This window comes from Scomber japonicus, chromosome 24, assembly GCF_027409825.1.
Source record: "Scomber japonicus isolate fScoJap1 chromosome 24, fScoJap1.pri, whole genome shotgun sequence".
In the NCBI taxonomy this organism is placed as follows: Eukaryota; Metazoa; Chordata; class Actinopteri; order Scombriformes; family Scombridae; genus Scomber; species Scomber japonicus.
Window position 1 is genome coordinate 15,003,543 of NC_070601.1, and position 23,595 is coordinate 15,027,137.

The 23,595-nt window shown below is 38.4% G+C and overlaps 2 protein-coding genes across 2 annotated transcripts; both read right to left on the reverse strand.

The window, feature by feature from the left end:
- Window positions 1-8,487: 8,487 nt before the first annotated feature.
- On the reverse strand, window positions 8,488-10,742 carry LOC128354105 (gap junction alpha-3 protein-like). The gene is made up of 3 exons (XM_053314360.1): window positions 10,674-10,742; window positions 10,008-10,564; window positions 8,488-9,295 (listed from the first exon to the last, which is right to left on the reverse strand). The coding sequence occupies exons 1-3, from the start codon at window positions 10,740-10,742 to the stop codon at window positions 8,488-8,490; spliced, it is 1,434 nt and encodes a 477-aa protein (XP_053170335.1).
- Window positions 10,743-18,903: 8,161 nt separating this feature from the next.
- LOC128354195 (gap junction beta-6 protein-like) lies at window positions 18,904-21,898 on the reverse strand. Its single transcript, XM_053314462.1, has 4 exons — window positions 21,728-21,898; window positions 20,096-20,250; window positions 19,206-19,328; window positions 18,904-19,114 (listed from the first exon to the last, which is right to left on the reverse strand). Exons 1-4 carry the CDS (start codon window positions 21,896-21,898, stop codon window positions 18,904-18,906), a joined length of 660 nt encoding a protein of 219 aa, XP_053170437.1.
- Between the last annotated feature and the right edge of the window lie 1,697 nt (window positions 21,899-23,595).

Consider the following 23,595-nt stretch of genomic DNA (forward strand, 5'->3'; position numbering starts at 1 on the left):
CATATGAACTTCTTAAAAAGCAACTCTTTTACAAGTTTTTCTTTGAATATGTGTCCCAATGTTACACTTCCCCTGATGTCAAACCAAATAAGTACTGGAACTGTCTAAATGCCTCTCTTGTAGGCACTAGTGTGCTCCCAGGGGCTTCTGTGGTTAACCAAAATGCTCCTCTTGCTTAGCTCTAGCACTGCTATAGTGTGAAAATTAGAGTTAGAGTCTGGTTCAATCTCACTCTTGCAATTGAGAGCCTGTGCAAACCATTGGATAGCATAAGGACAGTATCATAGGACTTGTGGGTGATGATCTTTTTTTATGTGGTTCTGCATCTCACTTGCGTTTCAACCTCTGAGAAGACAAAGTGTGTAATGTTATCTACAATAACAGACCAATGCTGTGAATGCTATCATGTTGTCTAAATGGTGTTTGATCAACATCTTCCCTCTATTAATCAGTTTGAACAAAAAAACAAGGAGTCATGTTGGGAAAAAAAGCATCAAATATTTAAATATTCTAGTTTAAACATTCAGATTTTTCATGAATGTTTTTACCTCAACAAATACCACCATGTATTCAGTCATTCATGTTCCACAGTAGCTCAGTGTGTTGCAGTGTTTCTGACTTCTTGTTTTATCTGTAGTATCTCCATGTGTCTTTGGCAGATCTGTGAATATATTATCTCCACTTGTTACTGCGTGCTGGACTGCAAGCATTTTGAAAGCATTATACACTATAATGCAAACAGCGGAAAATATGGCTTACTTTTAAGCAGATATTGGAAGTTTAACCAGTTTGGCAGCTCAGCTCAATATCTGAAAAATAGTTGCTGTTCCTCTCCTTGTATTGAGTTGTTCATGATTTCTAGCAACAAGTTGCAGGTGTGTATGCAAGCTCAATTCAAAGGTGGCCAACCATGTGTGAATCTCTCAAATCAAAGGAATTTCTTGTTGCCTAAACTTTATTGTCACCGTTGCTTGACAGAGACATTTCCTAAAGACAATCAGGTTGCTCTTACACTACTTTTTAAAAGCTGCTTTTGTGAGATTTCAGATCTGCGTTGAATAGAAGAAGCTTGAGTTGAAGAGTTTTGCCGCTCTTGCACAAAATATTGTCAAACACCATTTTTTAATTCTCTTAGTGCATCTCCACTTCAAGCGTAAATTAATGTCAATATTATATTATTATGTGCTGCACCAGGAAAGTAAAACTATTTCCAAACTCAAAAAGTAATAATTTATGGCCAAGATGTCTAAAACATTTTGGATGTTATATGTACGAAAACTGATATTTATCATCATTACAACATACAGTATTTTCGCAAACTGTGCCATGCTCATATATTGGACCATATGGACACGTACGCAGCTTCCTGCAAGAGTCCAGGGGTTGGGATGGCATTAGCAGGCATTCAAGGCCCTTTCACTCCCTGGAGAGGTTTTTGTTCAGCCAAAATCCCTGGGACTTTCAGCAAGCATAAAGGAAGTGCTGGCCTCAGCACAGCTTAATGGGCGAGGCCATGAGGACACACACGCATACACACACCGGAACACACGTGCATGTGCACGTAGAAACACCAACGCACATACACACATGGATAACAGACAGTACTGAATGCTTTCATTGCATTTATGCACATACAACTACTAGCTGTCAGATAACATAAGTAAGTGATCATGCTAACATAATTAATTTACATTATTTTATCTATTATGTTTTTCACTTTATTTTCTTGATGAAATAGCCAATCACGAGTGTTTTACATGTTATTTCCAGTTAATGTGACTGACTTTAGGTCACAGAAAGTGTCCAGTATAGTGAAAAGGTTTTAGATTAATTAAAAACAAAAGAGTTTAATTTTTTATTCCATACAATTACTAGTTAGTGTTGATTAACTGTTTTCACCATTAGTTTCCTCATCTGCCAGAGACACATTTTACTGGCATGTGGAGGTCGGAAGGTGAGTTTAGATTAAGAATTATTTAGAATATTATAGATATATTAGAATAAAATAGATAAAAGAGAGTATTCTTTTCTTCTATAGCAAGTGTCCTAGTGTCCAAAATGCAAATAATTCATTCTCTGGGGAGCATGAATCTGATACGTAAATTTAGTTCCAGTCTGTGTATTAGAATTTGATATTTCTTTTTGTACAAGTAGTTGTCAACATGGTTGAACTACAGAAAAGTCACAGGATCACCAAAAACAGCTGCAGCTAAATGCTTCACTATGCTCCACATCTAGTTGCTTTGTCTGCCTACACTTTGGTGCTGAGCAGGTATTGTACAGAGGGTTTATCAGAACTTTTTCACTGGAAACAGATTCCTGCTAAAAATGACATGGATGAGAGCTGCAGGATTGAATTAAAAGTTACGGTGCATAACACCAAAGCAAAGAGCTGAAAGACCCCAAAAATCAGGTGTGGGTTTGTCACAATGAATGACAACACCTTTCCACATTACAATTTGTCATTTGATCAATTGTTTATATAAAAAGATTTACTATAGCATGTTTAAGCAATTGGTAACAATCAGTAGGTACTGCACATAATGGCCAATTACACAGTGTCACTTGTTTTCATTTTATTTACCCAGAAAAGGGCTTGATTGAGATGAATCCTCCTGTTGTCCTCAGGTGAATTTTGACTTGGGAGGACAACATATTTGTGTTAAGTCAAAAATTAGGTATAATTTAATTTAAATGCGGCCTGTTGACCATATTTCCAAAAATATGTGTAAAACATTTGCTAATAAGTTGGAATGAAGTTGGCTATAAAGGTCTAACACAGAACTGGGTAATAATTTATACCTTATGCTTTATAACCAGTCAAACCAGACCGGGTCAATTTTCAGCAGGAAGACAACAGGAAGGTTAAAAATCCCATATAACTGGTCAAATGGTTTGGATTTTGTGGACTCCAAATAGGGAAACCATGACAGAAAACTGGTAAGGTACAAAAAGTTTATTCAGTAACAGTTCTGTAAACATCTGAGGTAAATGAACATTTACATCAACATGTTCTTAAACAAAAGGTTCAGACGCAAGGCACTTCTCTTCAAAGACAGTCATTGTACAGCTGGAGTAAAAGCAGGTCGTTTTTTCAATTTCAACACGAGGGAGTCTGTGTCCCTGCTTGTAGGTGCGCCATGAAAATCCCATCACACAACCTCTGTTTTCCATCGGGGATTTTTTGATTCCGGGCACATCCATGGTGTTACAGTTGGAGTAGCCAAAAATCTCTCGATCCATATTCAAGACAGAAAAAGAACAACCATTTTAGATTTCTTGTCCATTCCAAGTCTAATTTGGATTGCATAATTTCCATAAATAAACAAAAATATGTTAATATCCCTCCTCCTACTGTAGGACACCCGTTGTTATTTTATTCTTTTCTATTTATAGTATCATCAGATCCTCATTACTATCTAACTGTGCAAATCTTTATCTACATATCAAAGGTACTAAGAACAGCTTGGAACTACAAGATATGAAAAACATTTCAGCAATAGAAATAAGTAAATGAACCTTGTTTCAACAATCTTTTAGAGACAAAGTTCAACATAATGTCTTTTTTTTTGGTGGAATTCTCATTTCCCAGATTCATTTAAGAGTTGCAAACTGATTGTGGTTAAAGTCATGATTTTTAGGTTTAAGGGTGAGCTTCCCAAGCAAAAATCCATCAAATATTGTGATCTCTTTGGCACAAATCTCTTTGGGAATATCTTTGGTTAAATCACACACATCACAACTGATAACTTCTTTTCTAAAGAATAGATTCAACGCTTCAGCTGCCATGGTGTGCTGAAGTAGTTTTTTGGCACTTAAGTTCAACAGAGACATGTAAACATCGACACAGTCAGCAAACAGCATATATTCAGTCTTTGGTTCACCATATCTTTGGAGAATGTGTTGGACTAAACTAAAACTTCGCTAATGTGCCAAAACTGAAGTGCATTTTACTGCATCTTGCTTCTCATTTTTCACCTCATGTATCATGTTGCATTCAGGTCAAGTTGGGAATCGTAAACTTTCAAAATCAGAGTTGAGAATAACACCTTGAGAGATCAATGCTCCCAGTGCCAAAGACGGCTGAACTAAGGCTATGTGTGGGCCTTCAATGTGGCAACCCATGCTCAGTTCATAAGTCAAGCTTAAAGTATATGGACCATGATTTAATTGTGATTTATTCATAGCTCATTGAATGGGCAGATGTTAAGATGTGAAGCCACAGTGGTGAAGCATCCTGCACTGTACAGGGTCATGCATTTGGGATTCAGCCATTGTTAATGTTACTGGTTGCAGCTGTGCTTTTCCTGCATGTCAAAATGTCTGCTGTGAAAAAAGGTCTGGCTTTGTCAGTTTAGTCCAGTGAATTCGTAATGTTTTTTCATAAAGAAACAGATGGACATTTTAAAGGAACAGTTTGCCATTTTGGGATGAAAAAAAAGCTTATTTGCTTTCTTGCTTAGAATTAGATGAGAAGATGGATATCACGCTACTATTTTTACCTTAAATATGAGGCTACAGCCAGGATACAGTCACAGTAGCTTTGTTAAGCATAACGACTGGAAGCAGAGGGAAACAGCTTGGCTCTGTCCAAAATTGCTGGTAGTTGCGTTTTTGAACTTTGGACAAAGCCAGGCTAGCTGTTTCCCCCTGCTTTCAGTTTTGATGCTAAGCTAAGGTATGCGCCTACTGTCTGTGGTTGTGTACTTAACAGACATTGCGACCTGAAGTTAACATTGGCAATGTTATGAGGTAGCATCTGTGCTAATGCTAATCTAAGCTACCTTAATCATGTACACCATGGCTTTTCTACCCTAAAAGTTTGAATGTTAACAACTCTGATAATTAAGCTCATGATTTCCAAGTTGCCATTAATGCAGATGAGCTGATATACTGATTTAGTTGTTCAGTATATAACTATCAATCGAAGCACTTAAAGATTTGGCAACTAGCTGCAGTAAAAAAAAATCTCATGCAGTGCGACTATCATCTTCATTTAGGAGAAGGTTGACACCCATAGCATTGAAACTATGTAACAGTGTCATGGGTCATCTGATGGTATAACATTTCACCAGATCTGCTTGAAAGTATTGAATCTAACTGTACTTTCTTTAGGTTATTCTGTTTATGGTCAACACTAATTTGAACACGTGATATAGTCTAGAACTTTTTCTATTATTTCAAGTATTATAATTAAGTATCTTAATATTCAGCCCAGAGAGAAACACAAAGATACACAAACCCAAAACACAATTTGCCCCAAACCACTCTTCCTTGTCATCTTGCTACTAACCTACATTTTACACTTTTTATTCCTGAACATTGGATAAAATATTAGAATATCATGATTGGATAAATTAAAGCTGTTGGGAAGTTGTTGTAAGGAAATACAATTGAACTTATTTGAGCCATTTTCTGTCTTATTGGCAGGAATTCATGAGAAGAATGGGAAAATTTATGTCTGTTACAAACAAACAGATAAATTTGATCACTTTTTTAGATCATATTGCTTTCTTTTTTTCCTCCAAAAATCTAAAAGCTACTGTATATTCTACAGCTAGTCTAGAAAAATAACTTAAAGTCCTCCTATACAGAACAGCTAGGGGGAACTCAACCGTTCTGTAACACACTGCAAACACAAGCATCAGAAAGAAGGTGTATTGATTTTTACGCTCCGTCCAAGCCGCAAAACTAAAGATTTCTCAATAAAGAACTTGATGAAATGTAGTTTAGCCCTTAAGGATATTGTTTTTATTTACCTCAACTCTTCTAACATTGGATTTTTGTATAAAGTGACCAGTGGGGCCAATGTCAGAATAAGGCAAAGCAGTTTAGATTTTTGGTTTTCGAGGTCTCTATAAATTGCAGCTTGACCAGAAACTAACTTTTTTTAAAATGTAGGTAGTTCTGTATAACATCCTGTGTAGCCTATCATTACTACTGCTCATTATATATGTACATATTTATATACTCTATATAGTTTACCCTGATGTAACAGCAGAGATGTCATTTTGGAAACACTGAAACAAGATTATGGTACCTACACAAACACACGCACACGCACACACGCACGCACACACACACGCACACACACACATACACACAGCCTGCGAAGCCTAAGGACTATGTCTCAGGGTGGGACTGCGTTTATTTCTTTCCTCTAGTCTTCTTCTGTTCTGTCCGAATGTAAAGGCATCCCTCTCTTCATTGAAACTACAGGCTGAGTGAGAGCAGTACACACAGACAGACAGGTTCAACAGACACACAGCTCCATCATCACGTCACAAGAAAAAAAAATAAAATAAAGAAACAAAAGTGCAAACCTCCTCTCTGATGTCTCCCAGCAAAGAAATAAAAAGAAGGATGAAAATAACAGAATATAGTATTGCTGCCGCTAAGCCAATCATCATCATCAGCATCATCATCATTATCATCATCATATCATCATCATCATCATCATCATCATCATCACTATAACCTTTCCTGTCTGTGCTGGCTATATATATGCATATATACTGCAGGTGTGTGTATGTGTATGTAAGTGTGTATATACCCCATCCAACTTCTCCAAAGAAAAGTGAGTATGGCCAGATGAGTAAGTGGCAGGCATGTTGGCTCCTTAATTTGTCCATTTGTGCCAAGAAAATAATTCATATGTGAGCTTTTAGCTGCTGTAACACACACTCTGGCAGCCACTTTGGAGATCATCAGCTTTTGGTTGAGAAAGTGAGATCATACTGTTTGTATTGCTTAAAGGAATAGTTCCACGCTTATTCACTTTTTTTGCCAACACTTAGATGAGAAGATCAATACCACTCTCATGCCTATGTGTTAACTGCGGAACTAGAGCCAGAAGATGATTAGCTTAGCTTAGCCTAAACACTGGAAGCAAGGGGGAGTAGCTAGCCTAGTTTGCACCAAAGGTAATAAATATGCCTACCAGCACCATTAAAGCTGCATTCATTCGATATAATGGGAAGAAGTGGGAAACTTAGCATTATTTAGTTTGATAAAGCAAACTATTAGCCTTATAGTCGCACCATTTAAATAGCCTACGTTAGCTACACTAGCATTGGCAATTTTGACATTAATGTAGGTCTTTAAATCAAGTGGGACATACCGTAGCTGTCAGAAATTCATGACATTTTCAACTCTGTAATACTACCAGCCTGACGTGAACAATTTATCTGATACAGTCAGATAATTAGTCTGAACAACATGATGTCAACGTGCGCAGACAGACGTAGTTCTAGCAACACCCTGTAAAACTACAACATTTCATTTTGGTTTGTGTATAGACACATGAGTTACAACATGGTAAGAAGTGAAATTAAGTGTTGCTAAATTGATAAATTGAGTGAGCCTGGCTTGCTGTTTTCAGTCTTAAACCTAAGCTAAGCTAACGGACTCCCAGCTCTAGCTTTATTGTTAGCACACAGACCTGAGGCCATTTATGAAGCCTCTACTCTGGACAAACTAAACTATTCTCTTCACAGTACAGGATAAACAAGGCACGTTTTAGTCTAGAAGCACTTTATCACAGATTTATTTTGTGTTTACGTCATATCACTTTTTTGACTCACTAAACAGCAAATGCTATCTATGCTATCTGATTAGGGCATTTGATTGTGAAGTGTACAAAGTCATGAACCGAGTGGTATTACTTCTTACTGAGCTTCACCTCTAACATGGTCGCGCTTAACAAAAGTGTCAAAAGCAATAGACGTCATAAAAATAACAATATCCACACTAGAACTTTGTATGTGTCTAAAAAATCAAAGGCACTTTGGATGATATTGTTCTGATACTGCAGCTTTGTGCACTGTGCGTTTTTTTTAAACTTCATTGTTAGTTCCTTTGTTATGTGTTTTGTAGCTGCTCCTTTTTTTATCTTGTTGTGAATTTATGATTAAACTTGATTTGAACTTAATTGTATGTATTTTACTATGATGATAGAATTGTGCGAACATAATCCTTTTGTATGAATTATAAAGTTATTTTGTAACATTTCATCATATTTTTTAAGTTATGTGAATAGCCATGATGAGGTGGTTACAGTATTTTGATTGATTGAAATTTAATGGAAATGGATGTCATGTGTTCACAGCAATTTTGCCACTGAATTCTCCAAAATGACTCCAGATGTGTTGCTAGGAGATTTTTTGACACACCTGCAAAGTCTCTATGAGCTGGTGTCTTAAGAAATGACATTGTTACTAATATGCAGATTGGGCATCAGCAAGGTGCCAATAGTGCAACTTGGCCAAACTGTTTTTATCCTTCCCTCTGGTTCAATAGTTGTGAGATTAAAATAAGTGACCAACTCCAGCTTGATCTCTTTGGGTTAACATCTGTCTTGCAGACATCAGTCTTTTGCTGGAGGGCATGATTGTGTGTTGTTAAATACATTGTGCGTGTGTGGGAAAATTGCATATGTGTATACAGCATGTATGCATGCTTGTGTTAATGTGTGAGTGTGTGTTTTAGCTACACTGCCAGGTCATCAGGGCGTGCTCGGACGCTGCTGCTCTTGCTGGCCCGTCTTGGCTTCCGGATGTCTGTCGCCGTGGCAGCAGGAGGCTGATGCATCTCCGCTTTGGTAACCACTGTGAAGTCGTCATATGGGAGTGTACACGGTGCCGTGTTTTCCTCATCCATCGGCGCCTCTGAGGGCTGGTAAAGAGGGGTATTACGAGGAAGTGTAGGATATGTGGAGTGTTGCTCCCCTTGAGGAGGTGGTGGATTTGTCTCCTCATGTGGATAGGAGGAGTTGGAGATGGGAGGAGAAGGAAGAGGAGGCGGATATGAGGAGGAGGAGTTTTTTCCATCCAGATTGTTGAGCTCCAGCGCCATGTTGCTCCAGTTCTGCTCCACCGGCGTCAGCTGCCCACGGCTCCCACTGCTCCCTTTGTCACCGCTGCCATAATAAGAGGAAGACAGGAAGTCATCTGGGTGGAATGCTGTGCCGTCCATCTTGACAGGGGCGTTTGCCATGTTAGGGTTTAAGGAGACCTCAGTTGTACTGTAGGATCCTCCATCTGCCCCCACTACACTCACCCTGGCATACGCCGGCAAACAGTCAAGCACTGACGGAGCGGTCTGCTCAGGAATCGTCTCCGCGTCTCCAGGCTCATCTGCACCCATCATCAGTGAATCACTGTCAGGTACAAACTCATTGGTGACCCCCTGCTTCACTTTCTTCCAGCCCAGGTGGTAGATCTCCAGCATGTTAAGGAGCAGAGACACACAGGCAACCACCAGCATGAAGATGATGAAGATTGTCTTTTCAGTAGGCCTGCAACAACAAAAATAGTTTTAAAAAGTAAGTACACACTCAAATTTTGCTAGATCTCTCCCTCACATCATATTAAAAAATGTGGAGTAGTAGGGGGTGTTGGGGGGATCAAATGGCTGTATGAAGCGTAGACTTGTGGTTATGTTACCACACAGGGGATGTGTGCTTTCTGTGTTTGTGCTGGAAAGAATCCAGCATGGCTTTGACAGTCACGACACAGCAACTGCTACCACAGTTGAAAGGGTTTCATGAACGACATATATAGAGTATTATGTCAGGGTTAGGGAGGGGCCAGAGAATTTGGCTGAACTGAACCTTTATATAAAAGTAAATGCATACAAATCTGCACACAATATGTGTATTAGAGGAAAAATCGCCTGTATTAACATAATATGCCAACAGGAAACTCTATGATTATGTGTAGCGTAATATTCTTTATATGAAATGTTTTTAACAGTGTGTTTATCTGCTCTAACATTAGCTGCAATCATTACCATGCCTAGCTAACTAGCTAAATAAGCTAAGGAGCACATTATTCAGAAAGCTTAACAAGCATAGCAACAGTAATGGCAGGGTTTGTCACAATTGATCAAATGGATATGAAACAGTTTCAGTGCATAGGAGAACTGCAAATGAACCACACTGACAAACAAGAAGAAAATCAGTGAAACAACTGAAATAAACAAATCCTACAATAGAAGGTGGCTCTAACCTGGAGATGAAGCAGTCCACAATGTTGGGGCAGGGCCAGCGACCACATTTATAGAGCGGCCTCAGGTGGAACCCATAGAGGAAGTACTGTCCCAGGATGAAGCCCACCTCGAACAGGGTCTTGAAGATGATGTTAAAGATGTAGGTCCTCAGTAATGCCCCACGGATCCGGATCTTCCCATGCTCGTCACGGATTGGTGGCTTCTCCTTCTTCCCACCACCACCTCCATCTCCAACTCCATTGTGGTACAGGGGGTCATGGTCCTCCTGGTGCCGTCCTGCCTTTCTGAGCTCGTCCTCCCTTTCCCTCCTCTTCTCCTCCATGCGGACAATGTGCAGCACATGTCCCAGGTAGATGAGGGTAGGCGTGGAGACGAAGATGATCTGCAGCACCCAGAAACGGATGTGGGAGATGGGGAAGGCCTCGTCATAGCAGACGTTCTCACAACCAGGCTGTTGGGTATTACAGGTGAAGTCAGATTGCTCATCACCCCAGACTTCCTCGGCTGCTGCACCCAGCACCAAGATTCGGAAGATGAAGAGGACGGTCAGCCAAACCTGAAGAGGAAGGACAAAAGGTTACAAAATCGGAGCAGTTATTGTGAGCAAAGGATTATCTGAGAGGAAAGGGGTTATGATTTCAATCATTCAACGGTCAATGGGTCACCTTTCCAATCACAGTGGAGTGTTCTTGAGCATTCTCCAGCAGCCGCCCCAGAAAGCTCCAGTCACCCATGCTTCACTCGATTTTCTAGCCTGGAGAGAGAAACAAGAAGCCCCTGTGAGGATGAGCAGGAGGCAGGAAGGGAGCAGAAATACTGTATGGAGAAGGTGGATACATTATGAAATATATTATAGGAATGAAGACTTGTTTTAAAGGATAAGTCTTCATTTTTCTATATATATTATATACATATATATTTATTTTTCTTGTGATCAAAAAAATATATGAAGACACCAAAAATGTTAGTCTGTCTTTACTACTTCCCTACCCTGTCTGTGGTTCTCAGCCGCAAACCCATTGGTTCCTACTTTATTTTTTCTTTTAGCCCAATGTCAAGTAGGAGAAAACAGTATATTTGTTGGGGACTATTTTCAACAGTGGATTAATACACATTTTTGTGGATATGAGTAATTACAACACCAGAATGAGACTGGTGTAAAATAAACGAGGATGGCCATGTCCAAGAGCATCATATGGCACATTGACGTGTTTTCATAGTTTACAACAATAGAGGCTTATAGCTGGTTGGTTTCGAGGTTTTTTTGGGATATCGTTTTTTTTGGGATACCAATTGGTTTGATAAGAAAAATCTCTAGGAGTTTATTCTCAGCGAGGATCATTCAGTTGATGGAACCCATGATTATCTAAATTATTCAATATTCTCAAACACAAGTGAGGACAATAGTCAGATAGTTGGGGTCCACAATTGGGAGGTCTGTCAACTACTCTGAAAATAAAATCAGTCATCATTCAACTTTCACTTGTTTATTACTTGTCTGTTGTCTAGCTTACATAGTTCATATCCAGTCATCTTTAGTCTTTAACAGACATCATTTAAAATGTTTCAAATTCCATAATAGGAATTCGTAACCTACAGACGACTTTGCCACATGTTCATAATAGCCTAAAAGCGACACTAGTTTCCAATTGTTTACTGATATTGTGGCCATGTGGTGAATGTAGTTCCAGTCAGTAAGGACAGCTGTTAATCCTGACAACAAACGAGGTCTAAGAGACTGTAGGGTTTTATCACCAGTCTGTACTGAAATTCCTTTCAATAATGGAACAGACCAGGGCCTGAAAGAAATGTCTATCACATGGTATGGGGTCAGAGGAGACACTGAGACAACAGAAAATGAAAACAGACTTACTAAAATATTGTTGTATTGTTAGTGATAAATCCATCGACCAGAGATCAGAAGAAAAACAATATCTGTAACGGAGAAACAAAATGCTATTGTTAACTCTACAAGTGTCACACACAACATTGTCGTTTACCTTTCAATGTCAAATATCCTTTTTAAGAGATTTATAATGAGTTAATCTACACTGAAATAGTTATAAGAACCTAATAAGAACCTAAATTAACTAAACTCTTTAAGTGATCACACCATGTCTAGTCAATTTATCACACGACACAACTAAACAGATCCATGTTTAGTGACTGTTAGCTTATTAAAAAGAAGACTTGGCACAGAAATATCTGCTCAACCACCACAGGTGCCTATTTAGACATTCGATACGATACGATATGATACGATACGATACAACACGATACAATGCGATACGATGCAATACGATGCAATACGATGCAATACGATACTATACGATACAATACGATACAATACTATACGATATACTTTATTCTCCCTGTAGGGAAATTTGTCACTCTCCTGTGGGAAGGCTGTTAAATACCAATGTACCAATATTCACCAGCTAGTTGCTAACTTTGGACAGGAATTATGAAGATTCTTTAGAGCATATTTTCTATAAACAGCTGCCTGTCTGAAAAATCACACTGATGAAAGCAGTGAGACTAAACCAAAATGTTAAAGATGCAATTGTAAAACCAAAACAATGAGCTGAAAGATACTAAAATACTCTAACCCTAACCCTAACCCGAGAGGAGCTGCAGAGTTGGGTTATAATTAACTTGATAGTATCTCTACATTTATTTTGGCATTTCTGTTTTGCAAGGATTAATCAGCTGACATGTACACAGATACAGCTATATCTACTACATGCTAATATCAACCAGCTTGTTTATCAGTCTAACTCCGGTCCTTATCACTATAATCAAAATGCATCATTAGATTTGTTTTTATAATTGTAAGATTTTGTAATTAGCTAAACATAAACTTAAAGACAGAATAAAACCGTATGTATTCATGTACATGTCACTCTTTGTAAATCGGTATATGCATGCCTTTGTCTTTACTATATTACATTCACACGTACATTTGCTTGCAGATGTGCACGCATTTGTGTGTAGTTTGTGTGTGTGTGTCTATGTGCCTCAGGGCTGGCTGTCTAGCGGACAATAGCTGGCCATCTGTGGGAAGTGAATGAGTGGATAACAGGTTGTCCCTGTCGAATGCTGGACTCATCACATCCCAGGAATGCTGAGGAGGGCAAATGCTTGCCTGGGATAGACTGATATGTACACACACACACACACACACACACACTCATAGTTACTGTAGCATACACTACGCCTGTATATATCTGAGCCAGCAAACTGTCACAACTGGATGAGGTCATCTGCAACTTATTTTACTTCTAGTATTAAAAACAAAACAAAAAAACACAAACAAGATGTAAATCAAAAGTCTGAAAAATCAAGCACTTCTCCACTTAGACTTCAAAAAAATAAATAAATCTATACACATATGATCAAAAAACATGAGTTCCCTTTAAGAATATTATAGTAATACCAATAGTTAAAATCTCCTAAAGTATGATGTCATCAAACAAACATGATAGAGTAGCAGGCAAACTTAAGGACATACATGAAATATCAAAATTAAGTTGTATTTCATAACATAGATACATTAAAAGTTTAAAAATCCACCTCATGCTGCTAAATCAAAGTGTGCTCACATTTTGTGTCTTCTCTGAAATCCTACAGTTGAATGAAACATTCCTAATCGCCGCTAACAAATGAGGAAATCAATTAACTGTCTCCTGATGCACCGGTAAAACTGTGGCATGTGTACATGTACATGATGTGTTGACGTGATGAAATACCATCTGTCAAGACAGACAATAGAGAAGCTGCCAGATGGACATTGTCCTGGCTGGCGTGTGCTTTTGATGGATCAGAGGTCTTTGTGCTAAAACAGTCAAACAGTTAACTCTTGGCCTGCCGTTTGCACCCTGGACACCCTGTCAAGATATGCAGACAGCGGCAATGTTCGGATGAAAGACAATTCTGATCATTATCCAGTAAATGACGCCACCTACTCGGCCTCGACTCACATGCGTTAACGTTATAACTCAGTGAGAACAACTTAGTCAATGCAGTTAACATGTACATGTTTTTTTCTTGAAGAAATTGCTACAGACTGATAAGAGTTCAAAGACAGCAAGTGTATAAGAATACACAGAAAGTGCACAAAGTTGTAAAGGTGTATTAATTGCCTTAAAGTACCAACACAATAGTTGATAAATAAGCACAAAGGTTCCAAAGGGTCCAAAAATGTGCACAAATGTACAAAAAGGTGTGCAATGATGCCCAAACTAAACTTGTGAAACAGACTCAAGAAAGTCAAAGCCTTGCGTTCCAATAAAGCAATATCCATTCATAAAAAAGGAGATATGAAAATATAGATAATAAAAACAAGTTGATGATTAAAAGCAGCAACTTCACAGTTCAAACATATTATGATGGATGTTTTCTAATGAGTTTGGTTGCCCCATTCAGCTCTGTCACACTAACGAATGATACTTTTGACTTCAAGCTCTCCCAAATCAAATATTGCAACAAATAGAAAAGCAGTTGGAGGTGGTCTGCTGCCATGTTAGTATGAGAAATCAAATGTAAAAGCCACCACTGGTATGTCTGAATTGGAAAACTCAAATAAATTACATGAATTAACGCCAGTTTCCAGACTGAGTTATCCACATGCCTGAAATTGCAGGTGATTTATCTTTTTTTTTTTTTTTTTTTTAAACAGATATAGAGAATAAAAACTATGGTATTTCCACAAAATAGGAAAAAAATAAAATATACAAGTATGGCTCCCCCAGGTAATTTGCACCATTTTTAAACATTATTATGAGTGAAAACACATTAATAGGCCACTAGGAATTTAAAGTAAGTTTCTTATACATTCAAATAAGAAAAATTACAATTTTTACGCAATATCTTAAAATGCCAGTTTTATAATTTTTTTTGACACCTTATCAGTTTTGCTCAGTGACTGATGAAAAAAAGTGACTAAACATTGGTTTGACATGCCTACACTTGTCACATCTTTTATATATTATACATCTATTATAAATGTGTTAACCTGTTCTGTAATTTGTCTTTCTTGTTCTATTCTCTACACAGATCATCTATTGCATGTCTGTCTGTCCGACTGGGAGAGGATCCCTCCTCTGTTGCTCTTCCTGAAGTTTCGTCCATGTTTTCCCTGTTTAAAGTGTTTTTAGGCAGACAGAGGATGTTGTATTACTGTACAGAATGTAAAGCACCATGAGGATATTTTGGGATACTGGGCTATTCAAATTAAATTGACTTGACTACACTTACACTATACTTGTAAGAGACAAAGGTGGCTGGCATGAGGGAGCCAATTGCTATTTTGTAAAACATCCTAATTTACTGTCCACATTTTTTTTTAAATAGTAATTATTATTATTATCATTAGTATTAGTATTATTATTATAGACGTGGTGATATTAAAACAGACCAAAATCTCAGAACTACATCAGACTGAGTGAGTCTATGTCCATGTCCATCTTTTTAATCAGAAAATGATCCTATATTTACTTCATGAAATATTAGTGGCTTCCTGTGCGCCTTCTTTCCCACAGGGAAGTGAACGCAGCATCAGAGGTGCTGGATAATCCAGCAGGTGTTAGGATGATAATCCCTCCTCTTCCCTCCCACTTCAACCCTCACCATCACTCCAGCATCCACCTGCTTACCGCTCTCCTCTGAACGAGTCTCCCCTCCCGGCGGCGCGCTGCTTCTCTCACTTCTTTCCTCCTTCTTCTCTTTGTTTGGACTCCAGGCGTCCAAGCGAGGAGGTGGTGAGATTAGTGGGTGAGGAGGCGGGAGGGAGAGAGACACAGAGAGACAGAGTTACAGAGATAGGGGGAGAGAGGGGAGAGAGAGAGAGAGAGAGGGAGAGAGAGAGAGAGAGAGAGAGAGAGAGAGAGTAAAAAAAGACGTGAGGCAAGTCTAGTCTAAAAAAAAGGGCGCGTGTGGAACCTGTCCCGCGAAGGCGAAGCGCAGCGGCTGCGTCCCGCGTGGCCAAGGCCATCCGCCACTGTCACACATTGGTGTCCCCGTGCATGGGGCGCACGAGGGGGGGCGCAGAGGGGGGGTCAGGGGGAACTGTGTGTGTGTGTGTGTGTGTGTGTGTGTGTGTGTGTGTGTGTGTGTGGGCAGGGGCGACTCCACTCCATCACATCTCTGGCAGAAAGCCAAATAAAACTAGTTTTAAAAGTTGTAACAACTATTTTCTTTTTGGGGTTTTTTTGCTGAAAAGTTGTTTTTTTTATGATAATTAAATTCAATATTCAATAGTATCACAGCTAGTAGTAATAGTCTTAGAACAAATATTTAGCAGTAGATGATATATTCATTGTAAAGTTGCAGGAGGCTTGTTGGCTGTTTCTGATAAACAGTCAACAAAATGTGGAAAAGTGAACAAAAACATGTATTTAAATAAAATAAGCACATGAAAATATAAACAAATGACAATAGATTTTAAATGATTACTATAGAATAAAAGTGAGTATTTCAGGCATAATTATATTCCTGAGCAAGCAGCTTTGAATGACAGAAAAAAGTTGTTAAACAATTTAAATTGTCCTTTTTTGGACCAGTACAGTGATTTAACACCATGGTTGTTTGTTAAAGGGTAACTTCACCTCATAAACAAACATTTTCTATAGTAACTTTGTGTAGTCTCAGTAACTGTCCTTTACAGGAGGGGAGGGAGGATCTGTCCATGTTCTTGCAGTCACTGTTGGTCACCAGCAGAGGTCAATACAGTGCATCGCTGAATGTATCTGGTGTAAATGAAAATACATTTTTTGTCCCTATAAGGATAACCAGAGTGTTTTCATGCCTAACCCTGAACTCAAAATGATGCTCTGAACCCAAACACAACTTTCCCAATTTCCCACTCAACCCAAACACAGAAATATGAGACATCAACCAAAGTTGGGAGTAAAAGGAAGGAGAAATCCACATGGAAATCAATCTAATCAACAGTTCCATCTCGTTGTTTCACTTATTTATGATATGATTGCACATCCTACATGACATTCTTTTATATGCAGTAACTTTTTCTTACTCTGTCACCCAGTCCTGAAAAGGAGATGTTCCAGGCGTCTTTCAGCTTGTCTGCATAATTTGCCATCGAGTCATAATTCCCATCTGCATCCAGTCTTTTAATAATTGTGGGAAAATAGTTTAATGCCTCCTAATATATAAACTTTTGACAGAGCACAAACTGTGGATCTGTTTATAAGTAATAAAATAACTCAAATATGTCCACATAGTAAATAGTGAAACATTGGTTGTTGTATTGTGCAACATTTTGTGCTGACATAAAGATTTAGATTAATATTCTGCTGAGGTAAATACGAAACATGCAACTTGTTTATTAAAAAAAAGTGCATCATTAAGTTAATTATCAAATAAATAGCACCGTGAATAAATGTGGTTTAATGCATTGTGTGGCTTTTGTGTGTGATGCATGTGCTTGTATCTAATTGTGCCAAGTTGAGTGACTAAATGCTTGATTAGTTTTCACATTCTCAGTATTAAACATGTTTGAATGAAAAATCAGACCATTATTAGATTAAGATAAAATTAAAAATGTATTAGTGTAAGTAAAGTGAGAAATTGTGTCAACTGTTATTTAATGAATAAATGAAAAATCAAAAAATATTACCAACATTCTCACATTTTTTACTCATGTTGTCTTCATGCCAGTAGAGGGCACGGTGGCTCTAAATCATAGCATTATTAAAATATTCTATGTTTTGGCTTGTTTTCTTTATTTTAGATTAGACTACATTGTCTAGATGTCATATAACACAACTGTACTATCAACAGAGATTAAAAAGTCAACTGATTGACATATATATGAAACACTGGGCTTCATGCAACAATACTGTCTTCATTGTTTCTTATATGGTCTCTTAAATTTCTGTTAAGTGAAAAGATAAGAGAAGTTAACTCCAGATGCACCAAACCACCAACATCTGCTCTTACCCAGGTGTGCTGAATGATGAGCTTAAACTGGAGTCCTGTGGCAGAGTGTTTGTTATTTGCATAAGTAATGCCCCCTAAACACTATATAAGGACAGGTGTTATGCTGTGTGCAAATACTCAGAGAGATGCATCCAAAAAAAAATAAAAAATAGCAAGAAGATGATGAACTTTAGCAGTAATGAAACTGATAATTGGGGGCAAACGAGTATTTCTTTAAACCTCATATTGAATAATGAATTTGTTCTAGTTACTTTGAAACATAATCTGTGTTATGTTCCTCAAATTTAAAACTAATATTCCCTTGTGTTGGACAAACAATTATTGAACTGTGAGAGCGAGATGTTTTTAAGTGGTTGAGAGCACTCGCACTTGTTAAATCTTCTCTTACCTAAGAGAAGAGCAAAAATAAGAAAACATTGGTGAATCCTAGAAATGGTACAAAGGGTACTAACAAAATAAGAACAAATCATAGATACAAATGAAAATAAGAGACTATTTCATCGTATATCACTGCTTGCTTGAGGCCAAATGCCATGTAAAAATACAGTTTTGAGTCCATCCTCTCCACCCTTTAAATGTTACAATTCAATAATATGGGTATCATAGAAAATGTCCACTTTTGTAGTTATATTTACACAGTTTTTGGGTCATTCATGTGTGCTCCACTTAATTATGCAGCTTTAGTTTGTTGTAAGTCTTTGAAAGTGTTTCTTCATGTATCCATGTTGTCTCTGCTTCATCAGGTTTGATGAACAGCTTCTAGTTTGTCTTATTCTGTATCCTGTCTCTGCTGGATTTCCTCTCCTTCTGACCAAAGATACCCCTGAGAAAAGGAGATGATAACACAGATGAAGGACTTAAGACTTTGACAGCCCTGTTAATATTGCTAAAATACTGACTGAATACTTTAGTGAATCGCCTTACTGACTAATACCGCTACCTGGTGATAGCTTTGGCGACAAGATAGGCAAGTTCAGCCATGTTCAGGACCATACAGATAGAAGAGGCGGTGGCCATGAAAACAGTGAAGATGGTTTTCTCAGTGGGGCGTGAGATGAAACAGTCCACCAGGTTTGGACATGGCCACTGGTCACACTGCACCAGTCGTGGCATCTGGAATCCATCATACACCACATACAAGGCATACCTGGAGAGACAGGGACACATACTGTATGGAGATGGTATGATTATACCAAAGCAACAATATTAAATCTATTAATCAGAATCACAGATTTTACATGAAGCCTCCTTCAAACAGCAGCCTGAACACAAGGCTGCAGGCATATGTCCACCAGAGAGCGCCAGCGATCGGTAGTCTCCGTCTCTTCAGAGTCTCCAACTCTACCTCCTGGCCCTTGTTGCTGAGGAAACCAGCTCTCCCAGAACCCTGGAAAACACAATCACATACAGACAAAACATGACCAGAAAAAAAATGTAGGATCACAGAGGCCTGATATGACAAGATTAAACAAGACAACCCATGACATGACATGGCAAGACAAGATAATTAAGACCAAACATGTGGAAGCATAAACATGACATTTCTTAGAAACTACTTGCTCAAATAGCCTTCCATACATACCAGAAAAGAAGTGAAGTGAGATAATGTTACATGAAGAGACAAAGTGACTTGATGGATGCGACATTACATGAAGTGACATAAAGTAACTTAACATGAAATAACACATAATGACATGAAGTGACGGAACGTGACATGACATGAAGTGATGTGACATGAAATGACGTGAATTGACGTAACGTGAGATGAAGTGATGTAATGTGGCATGAAATGAAGTAAAATGACATTAAGTAACATGACATGAAGTGATGTGACTTAATCTGACATGAAATGAAGTAACGTGACATGAAGTAATGTGACATGAAGTAACGTGACATGAAGTAACGTGACATGAAGTAACGTGACATGAAATTACACGATGTAACGTGACATGAGGTGACGTAACGTAACATGAATTGATGTGACGTGATGTGAGGACACGTAATGTGACATGAATTGATGTGACGTGATGTGAGGACACGTAATGTGACATGAAATGATGTGAAGAGACGGCATATGAAACAATAGGCTTTTCTCCCACCAGGATATGTTTGAATGAACAGCACACACACCTGCAATAGCCTCTTCTTATCATTATGGTTCCGATAGGCCACATACATGGCAACCAGGAGCGTTGGCGTGGAGACAAAGACAAGTTGAAGACACCAGAGACGGATGTGGGAGACGGGAAAGAACTGATCATAGCAGACGTTCTCACAGCCAGGCTGAAAAAGAGAGGGAGACAGAAAACATGATCACTGTTATTAGTCTTTGGAGCTTTCAAAACAAAGTAGAGTGACTCTTTGTGGTGTCACCCTAACAATAAGAACAAATACCAGCCATGACATTCAAGTCAGTTGCTTTAAAGTTGTCGTCATGAGGTGATCTGAATGAGCTAAAATGTATAGCAGAAGCTCAAGCAGATAAGTCATAAAGCCACTGAGTCTGCCACTGAGAACAATAGCTACATTTTGCTGACATTGGCCTCATTAAAGCTGGATTTAAGGACTTTTGTCTCCCCCTTCAGATAGTGAGAGTAATTACAAAAACACTCTACATGTGCTTACATAATAGGATCTGCTGCTTGCTACTGTTGCAGCTGTCAAACAGTGGAAACATTATTTTGAGTGTCTCACAACCCCTGTGAAATGACTTGTTTCACTACAAGAATTTGAAAAGCCACATGATCAAATGATTTTATCCCCATTCAAGTTAGCAGAGAGCTAAGCAGAAGTAAGAGGTCTCTGATGTGCTCTGTCCATAGAGCATCTGCAGTATGCATTCATCCAGCCAGCACGGGAATGTCAAACCTGACACCAGATGTAAAAACTTCATATATTGTGAAATATAGAGATTTACCAGGCAGTGATAGGCTTAATCGACACAGTATGAACACACAGATTCACACTGTAGGTTTAAGGCAATCGTTCAAGATTTTCCACATCGAGGACCCTAAACTGATTAAATAAATTAGACCACAGAGCCTAAAGTTAATAGCATGCACTGTATTTGAGTTGTTGCATCAACACACAGGTAAATGTTATCAGAACAGGGAAAAAAAGTGTTGCACACTCTGGCTCCGTTTCTTTGTATAGATAAAGACATTTCGGGCCCTCCAGCTCATAAAAAGTGATGGATGCTGGTGTGTTATATAGGCCACACCTTGGCAACACATCTGATGGTGATTAGGTCAATCTCATCCACCATTAAGGTGAGAAAAACAATCAAGAGGCCTTCAGCAAATCAAATCTCCCAACACACAAGGACAGGACCTACAGCTAATCAACTGTCTTCAAAAAAAGTAACAAAAACCACCACGTTACACACCACATAGAGATTTTAGCTTTTCTATTCCATTTTTTTGAATGATGATTTAAATGTTAAAAGCACATTTTGAATAGATATACAGAAAAGGTCTGGATGAACATAAACAACTTCATCTAATATCCAATATATACAGATACATTACAGAAAACACTTAGGTTACCTCTTCTTGGACGCAGGGATACTTTCTCAATACCAACATATATCAGAGAGGAAATTGATGAATGTTATCATCAGAATAAAGAAGTTCACAGGGAGCCATTTTTTTCCTGCAACCCTTAGTGTGCAGTACTTTTTCGACTGTACACCATCCACCAATGTGACAAGACATGTCAATAGATATACCATATTTTCATAAATGATTTTACTGATTCTTACCTGTTGTGTGTTACAGGTGAAGTCAGACTGCTCATCACCCCAGACACTCTCAGCAGCAACAACCAGCACCATGACCCGAAAAATAAACAGCACAGAGAGCCAGATTTTCCCCAGGCTGGTGGAGTGACGGTTCGCCCCCACCAGCTGAGTGTACAGAGCAGGCCAAGACATCCTGGAGGAGCAGGCACAGACATGAGAATGGGAATTATAATATTAAAGTCACAGAAGTGGGACAGTAGGACAGTTCTAGTGTTTAGATACAGTGTGAGGTTTGGCTGCTTCCTTTGAGCTGCACATTGACAGCGAGACACAGATGGAGAGTTTAGAAGCGAGGCAGCGGCAAAAGATGAAAGCAGAGACAGGCGATGAAACAAAAGAGAAGTTTGAAAGAGAAAGAGGATGAAAAGGAATGAAATGGAGAGGAGGAGGAGGAGGAGAAGAGAAGGCCCAGCGCCAAACTTTCATGTGAACTGATGAACCTCTCTGCCCACTGTGGACTGTACTGGACTGAGCCCACTCAACTAAAAACACACTGAACACACTGTACAAACCCACACTACTACAGTTCTCACTGAGCCTCACCATCCACCAGATTGATTGACTGAGTCAGAGATTTGAATCTTAAGTATTGTACTGATAAGATAACTTGTTTCTAAGTTGTAAAATGCTTCACAAAACAGTGGAAAACATAAACTTTTTGCTACTAACTTATTTGTTTAAAAAAAGTGATGTCAGACATTAGTTCATCACATTTCTTTATAAAAAACACACTTTTCTCACCTTGTGTCTGGAGAGTCAGGTTGTTTGTAGGAAAATATTCCACATGGTCCTCTCCAGCTTGGAAACAAACACACAGCTCACTGTCACATCATTACTGACATAATTCACTGAATCACCCAATGAAACAAGATGAAATAGAATCTGAGTGGAATATACTGATCAAAACACAAACCTGCAGCTCCTGCTTCCTTGGCATCAAATTAAAGATGCGTCTCCACTGTGAAGTCAGCCAGACTGAAATATGAGGACTTCCTGTGATGAGTTTCAAAGTAAAATTTTACAGTAGAGTTTTAGAGGAAGAGGCTACGCAAAAATTTAAATGGCAGGAAGTGAAATGATATTTTGATAATAACATCTGCAATGAGTACTGTGATGATATGTTGATAATGGGCCATGTTGGTGTAGGTGCATTGGATCAATAGGATCATGATGTCACATACAGTCAAAGAGGGAGGTTTTACTATTTTTTCAATTTTGTTTCGGTTGTTTGTGCTGCACTCAAAAGTAATACATAAAAAAAGTTAAAAAAAGAAAAGAAACTGAGATGATATTAAAGGAGAAATGTAGAAAAGAGAAAAAAACATTACGTGATTTTGATTTAATTTCAATGCACAGTCATTGATAATAACCCACTCCTAATTATGGTCATGTACTGTATGAATTTACAAAATACTGCTAGGATTGCTTTCACAAGAGCTACTGCTAATGAAGGAAGTAGTCAAATATATATATTTGTATATTTAGAAACTTTATGCAATTAGGTGAATAACAGAGAGGACTGTCAGTCATAAACTGTAGTAATGGTGTAGTAACTGGCTCATTTTAGTAGTCCAGAAATTTAAAGCAACGATAAAGAGAACTCACCCCTTTCAGAAATGTACATGTTGTATTGAATGCAAGAACATTTGATGTGGCTTTTTTTGACAGTGATCAACAGAAACATGAAAAACACAAAGTTGAAATCTAAATTTTATACAGGTTTTAAATGCCCCCTTTTATTCAGACACATGTAAAGCATCACAGGTGTAGCCAATTAGTTTTAGAAGTCACACAAATAGGGAAACAGGGATCACCTGTGTGCAGTCAAG

Excerpts from the sequence above, each read along its gene's own strand:
- LOC128354105 (XM_053314360.1), bottom strand. The coding sequence starts at position 10,742 with ATGGGTGACTGGAGCTTTCTGGGGCGGCTGCTGGAGAATGCTCAAGAA. Across the intron at positions 10,565-10,673 it reads ACTCCACTGTGATTGGAAAG|GTTTGGCTGACCGTCCTCTT; the intron begins GTGACCCATTGA and ends CTTCCTCTTCAG. Across the intron at positions 9,296-10,007 it reads GTGGACTGCTTCATCTCCAG|GCCTACTGAAAAGACAATCT; the intron begins GTTAGAGCCACC and ends TTGTTGTTGCAG.
- LOC128354195 (XM_053314462.1), bottom strand. The coding sequence starts at position 21,898 with ATGTCTTGGCCTGCTCTGTACACTCAGCTGGTGGGGGCGAACCGTCAC. Across the intron at positions 20,251-21,727 it reads TCACCTGTAACACACAACAG|CCTGGCTGTGAGAACGTCTG; the intron begins GTAAGAATCAGT and ends TCTCTTTTTCAG. Across the intron at positions 19,115-19,205 it reads CTGTTTGAAGGAGGCTTCAT|GTATGCCTTGTATGTGGTGT; the intron begins GTAAAATCTGTG and ends CTGTCTCTCCAG.